Source organism: Egretta garzetta, unplaced genomic scaffold, assembly GCF_000687185.1.
Source record: "Egretta garzetta isolate BGI_Z169 unplaced genomic scaffold, ASM68718v1 scaffold57, whole genome shotgun sequence".
Lineage (NCBI taxonomy): Eukaryota > Metazoa > Chordata > Aves > Pelecaniformes > Ardeidae > Egretta > Egretta garzetta.
In genome coordinates, this window is record NW_009260180.1 from 197528 (window position 1) to 203581 (window position 6054).

The following is a 6054-nucleotide window of genomic DNA, read 5'->3' on the forward strand; positions in this document are numbered from 1 at the left end:
GGCCCGCGCTGCCGCTCAGGCCCCGGCGGGTTGGGCCATCCCGGAGCCGGGGGGAGGGCTGCCGGGGAATAAAATCTGCTTTTGGGGGAGAGGCGTTTTGCTGAGCTTTTGCAGGTTGCAGGGCGGAGGTGAGCGGGGTCTGAGTGCCTATGGCTTGGGCAGGAGATGGCAAGAAGAAAGTTGTGTCTCTTATTTGAGGTGCTGAGATTGCTCCTTGAGCTCAGCAGGAGCCTGGGGGTCTCCTTTGCTTACAGGCTGGGAGATGTTTGCCTGAGAGGTTGTTAAAATCAGATTTTATCAGTGGGAGGCAAAGACTGACAGCATATTCCCTGCCATCCCTTGCTCAGCCCTCTGTGGGGCTAAAACCTCTGGCTTTGGGCACTGGCAGAGGATGCTTGGGTGCGGAGCAGAGGATGCTTGGAGTAGAGGATGCTCTGCACCTCAGGGCCGCAGTTCCTGGCACCACAGCTCTGCTCTGATGGGCAGAGGGAGCTCGGTTTTGCTTGCAGCTTCCAGAAACACTGCAGCCCATAAATTCAGACCTGGGAAAAAACTCCTTGAGGGGCTGCTCTGCCAGCCCCTGAGAGCAGGTGGGGTTCAGGCGGATGGCGCTTTGTCCCTTGGGGCTGCCAGAGAGTTGTGTGGCAACATCTCCACACTCCAGCAGAGTCAGGACCACCCGAGCCTGGCAAAGTCATCCTTTGCCGAGTTTGCCGCGTGCATCTTAGCTGAGGGCACAGACATCACGGTACAAGGTGCCAAGGCAGGCAGAGGCAATCAGGCTCTGCCTGAACCGTGGGCATCGGGAGTGGGGAAGCTGTCCTCAAGGCTCAGCAGAGCTCTCCCCCTCCGACCCCTTCACACCTGCCTCCATCTCCCCCTTGCTCCAGCGCCAGGATGGTGAAGTCGTACCAGAAGCTGACAACGGAGCCAGCAGCATGCCAGGTGGAGGAGGAAGGGGCTGCCCCGATGCCCGCCGGCCGTGGGAAGCTGGCCCCATGGTGGGTGGGCAGCGGGCTGCTGGTGGCTGCCGTGCTGCTGAGCACCATCACCGTCTGGGTGCTGCGGCAAGTATCGGGGGGCTGGCCTGGACCTGCGCTGCCCCCCAAATGTCTCCTGGTACCCGAAAGCCACCGCTTTGACTGCTATCCGGAGCGGCGTGTGGTGGTGACCCAGGAGCTCTGCGAAAGCCGGGGGTGCTGCTTCATTGAGAGCTCCCTGCCGGCGCAGGGCAAGCGGGGGGTGCCCTGGTGCTTCTACCCCCCCGATTTCCCCAGCTACACCCTGGAGAGCCTCAACCAGACAGCGCTGGGCATGGTGGGGCTGCTAGTGAGGAGAACGAAGGCCTATTACCCCCGGGACATCATGATGCTGAGGCTGGATGTGGAGTTTGAGACAGACACACGGTTGCACATCAAGGTGAGCTCCCCACTGGCTGCTCTCCAGAGCTCGTGACCGTGCTCCTGCACCCCTGAACCCTCCATCCCATAGGTGACCATCCCCTGCTCAGATTGAGTCTGGAAGCTGCTGTGCTCCAGGCATGGCTGTATGTGGCCCCAATGAGCATCTCCAACCCTTTGCCCTCTTGCTTTGCTGATCTTTAAAGCATGTTTTCTCCCTTTTGCAGATAACAGATGCAGCCAACCCGCGGTACGAGGTTCCTCTCGACGTTCCCCGGGCAACGAAGAGAGCAGAAAACCCCATCTACAGCCTGGACTTCTCCTGGGACCCCTTTGGGGTGCTGCTGCGGCGCAGGGCGACAGGGACAGTGCTGTAAGAACCCACTTCTTACGCATCCCGCAGTGGGTGGGCGGGAAGGTTTATCCCGCTCTAGGCAGGCTCCAGCACGCTTCCAGTAGTGCTCACATGGGGATGCAGCAGCACGTGGCTCCCCAGCCCCATGGGCTGGCCAGGTGCTTGCTGTGGCTGTGGAAGCACTGGGTGGGATCAGCACCTCTACAAAAACCTCCCAGTGCCCTAATTCCTCACCAGGTCCTACAGCTGCCAAACATTGTGCAGGTCCCCGGCACGTCACCAGTAAGGGACCTGGTAGCTCAGGGAAAGGGCCACCAAAGGGTTGTGGCTTTGCTTGTTTCACCCTGCTTTTGTGTTTCCCTGACTGTCCAAGCTATAGGGACACCCACACTCCAGGCTCACCGTGGAACAGGACTGCGGGTGGCTTTGCTGCACTGCTTTCAGTCACCTCCATGGCTTTGAGCACCAACGTCTGGTCGCTATACAGCCGGGGTGTTTTGAGAACCCATCCTTTCGTCCTCTTTCCCATTTGCTGGTGCCTGTGGTCCATACTTTACTTGGGAGCTGCTTATCAGTGATGACAGGCTGAGAAACCCTACCGCCGCATCGCCTCGGTGGTTAATAATAACCTGGGCGGAAACTTCTGGTGTCAAAGGCAGGGCTGCGCCGCGCTGGGTCAGGCTGGTTCAGGCTCGGGCTGTGCCTTGCATCCAGCCAGACTGAAATTTGGCACCTGGGCCAAGGTGTTGGGGCTGGATGCAGGGTAGGACATACACTGCCATGCTGGCCTTTGGAACGCTTGGAGAGGGAAAGGGTTGGTTGGTGGTGGGCAAATGGATCCAGATGGATCCCAGCATCCCCTCTTGACTCTCTCTCCCTCGGTGTCACCCCGGCAGGCTCAACACCACCGTGGCCCCCTTGATTTTTGCTGACCAGTTTCTCCAGATAGCCACATTGCTCCCGTCCAGGTTCCTCTATGGCCTGGGGGAGCACCGTGGCACCCTACTGCACAGCCTGGACTGGAGCACCCTCACACTGTGGGCACGTGACGTCGCTCCCACGGTACCATCTCCCCCCTCCCCGCGGGGGTGTGGGGAGCAAAGATGGGGCTACTACTCTCCAGTGCATTGGACAAGCCCTGGGAAAACATGGCAGGGGGGTGGGCAGGAGCACTGGGAGAGGCAGGGGGTGGTCGAGGCCAATGGGCAGATATGTGCTGGGGAGGATTTCAGAGCAATTGCAAAATTCTCTTGGCACTCCGAGGGCTCTGGGTGTTTTCCACCCCACCCTGCTGCTCGTGCAACAGGTTGCAGCAAGGCAGAAGGTTTCCCCCTCGCCCAGCCCAGCTCAGTAGCAGCCCCTGAGCTGCAAGGAAGAAGCAGCCTCCCATGGCCTTCAGTGCCAGCTATGAAAGTGTCCTCATTGCTATTCTTGTCCTCCACGGGGGATGGCAGATGCCTAGTTAGGTGGTGGCAGCAGATGCAGCTCAGGACCATTTATTCACCCCCAGTGACGCGGGGTTCTCGCGCTTTGCCCGGGAGCTGCTCTCTCACCCGGCATCTCCTCTTTGCAGGAATCATTCAACCTCTATGGAGCTCACCCCTTCTACCTGCTGATGGAGGAGGGCGGAGATGCTCATGGCGTTTTCCTTCTCAACAGCAACGCGATGGGTAGGTGTCCAAGGGGATCCCAGCTGGCTTGTCCCTGGAGGATGACCCAGCAGCTGGGAACAGATGGGAGCTGCCAGAGCGGCCGGTTCGGGAACTTGGGGTGAGAGGAAGCCATAAACGGGAAAGATGTGGTTTGATGGCTCCGTTATTGAGCGTAGCCATCTGTTTCCTGGCTACAGTGAGGCTCTTTAGCAACTGCCGAGCAGTTTAACCACATGCCCAGCTGCCAAGTTGCCATCAGAAATGCAAGTCCCTCATGTGCGGGTCCGTGCCCGTTCCCTCTCCACCCAAAATGGCCTTGCCCCCAGGCCCAGCAGCGTGGCAGGGCTGGGGCGCAGCCGGGGATGCTGTCTGCCACCCGTGCTCTTCCCAGCTGTGCTCTGCCAGCGCAGCCGCCCGTGTGTGCCAGCTGATAACGCAGCAGCTCCCACGGGTTCCTGCCGTGTTGTGGATGGCACGGGCGACCACCCGTCCCTCCCGGCAGCCGCTGCTTGCAGCCAGCTGGGCCAATGCTCTGCACGCTGGGGCTCTTGTAGCTCCAGCTGCGCTCAGCTTGGTTGCAGCGATGCTCCAGAGGAGGAGCTCGCAGGAGATGCTACCACCTGAGCTGAGGTTTGAGGGCTCATTCGTGTGAAAAGCTTTTCCCAGGAAAGCCCTTGCTCCCACACGCTTGCTTGTACAAGTAGCTCTCAATTCATGTAGGAGGGGATTTGGGGGGAGGATGTGAGGAAAAGCCCTGCATGTGCTTGGTCTTTAAGTGGAAGCCAAGAGAACGGCGCAGCTTTGGGCTTAAGGAGCAGATTTTGAGGACGGTGAGCTTTCTCCCTGTGTAAACCAGCAATCTCCCTGGGCTGCAATGATTTAAGCCGCCAGATGCTTGTTTAGTATCCACTGAGCACAAGGCAGGGGTTCCTCCGTTCCCCTGCCGGAGGCTGAGCATTGCCTGTGGTGCTGCCTGGTCTCTGCCATGGTGGTTGGGGTCTGGGGGTTGCTCCCCAGTTCTCACTGTCTTTTTCTCTACCCTCTCCTGCAAAGAGGTGGCCCTGCAGCCCGCTCCGGGCCTGACCTGGAGGACCATTGGGGGGGTGCTGGACTTTTACATCTTCCTGGGGCCCGATCCCAACATGGTCATCCAGCAGTACCAGCAGGTGATAGGTAAGGGCGTGCACCCCTATGTGGCCATCTGCGGGCACCTTCCCTGCACCACCATCCCTCTCTCACCTCAGCTTCACCACCATCCCCAGCCCTCCCAGCTGAGGAGGGGTCAGCAGTTCCCAGCCATCCCGTCCCCATCCCTTCCAACACGTCAGGGGTCAGCAGTCACCTCCTTTCCCCCTTCTCCCCTTCCTCTCCCATCCTTTTGAGATGCTGCTGTCATCTCGGGACACCCCATCTGTGCTCCTGCTCTCACTGCAGGTTTCCCGGCCATGCCACCCCTCTGGGCGCTTGGCTTCCACCTCTGCCGCTGGGGCTACGGATCCAGCAATGAGACCTGGCAGACTGTGAGAGCCATGAGGAACTACCAGATCCCCCAGGTAACCCCCCAGATGCATGGAGGTGGGGTCCGGACTCTGTCACCCATCCCTGAGCCTCTGTCCTGCAGGATGCACAGTGGAACGACATTGATTACATGGACGGGTACCGGGACTTCACCTTCGATCCCTGGAAGTTCACCTCCCTCCCCTCGCTGGTGGAAGACCTCCACAAACACGGGCAGCGCTACGTTATGATCTTGGTACCCCTTCCTATCCCCCCTGTGCTGTCTTTGCTGCAGAGCTGGGATGCAAGGCAGAGGCCTAAGGGATGCTCACGGCCCCAGCTGACCATCCCCAGCCCTGGGGATTTTTATCCGGGGTTGGTCCCCAGTGCTGGGCAAGCAGCTGTAAGCTGCCACTGGAAACCCCCTAATGCAGGGACAGCAGAGACGCAGGCCAGGTTCTCGTGCTGTGCTCCTCTCTGCGGGAGTACAAGGATGCCCCTGTCCCCTATGGGCGAAAGAATGGAGGAACTCTGGCTCAGGCTGTTTAACTCGTGGGTGCTTGGCTCGGGTGCCCCCACATCCCTATGAGTGCTGGGATCTCGTGACCCAGCTGTGATCTCCCTTCTTCCCTCTGCAAGGAAAGGGGGTGCAGGTTCTGCTTGCTGGGGGCAGTGAGGACCAGGGAGTCCTGAGGAGGTAAATGTTCCCTCCCCGTTGAACTCCTCATTGTAGCCCAAGCCTGGCCGTGACCCGATGTTTCTTGCATAAGCGCAAGATTTCTTATATTTGTCCCCCCCTCCCCAAAACACCCTAACGGGTCCTGGGGACTTGCAGAAGTGGCATTTTAGAAAACATGCCTGGAAGTGTTGAAGCAAGTTTCTGTTCCCCTTGGGGGAAACAGCCACCGTGTGTGGGCTCTGGCTGACCCCGTCTGGGTTCTCATCTCTGAATCACACTGGCCTAGCAGGGGGAAGGGGTTACGGTCTGCCAGGAAAGGCGCTAACCCTCTGCTCCATCCCCAGGATCCTGGAATCAGCAGCACCAACCCTCATGGTTCCTACTGGCCTTTCGATGAAGGCTTGAAACGGGGCTTGTTCCTAAACACCACCCAAGGGCAGCCACTCATCGGGCAGGGGGGGAGCTCCGGGG

General features: G+C 59.5%; 1 protein-coding gene across 1 annotated transcript in view; it reads left to right on the forward strand.

The window, feature by feature from the left end:
- The window catches only part of LOC104128958 (lysosomal alpha-glucosidase), an 18589-nt gene that overhangs the window by 6414 nt on the left and 6121 nt on the right, over positions 1-6054 (forward strand). Inside the window, exons 2-8 of the mRNA XM_009641815.2 lie at positions 891-1419; positions 1628-1773; positions 2652-2817; positions 3329-3425; positions 4461-4580; positions 4842-4960; positions 5029-5160. Of these exons, the coding sequence (XP_009640110.1) occupies positions 898-1419; positions 1628-1773; positions 2652-2817; positions 3329-3425; positions 4461-4580; positions 4842-4960; positions 5029-5160 (1302 nt within the window). The 5' untranslated portion in view covers positions 891-897. The remainder of the gene's footprint in view (positions 1-890; positions 1420-1627; positions 1774-2651; positions 2818-3328; positions 3426-4460; positions 4581-4841; positions 4961-5028; positions 5161-6054) is intronic.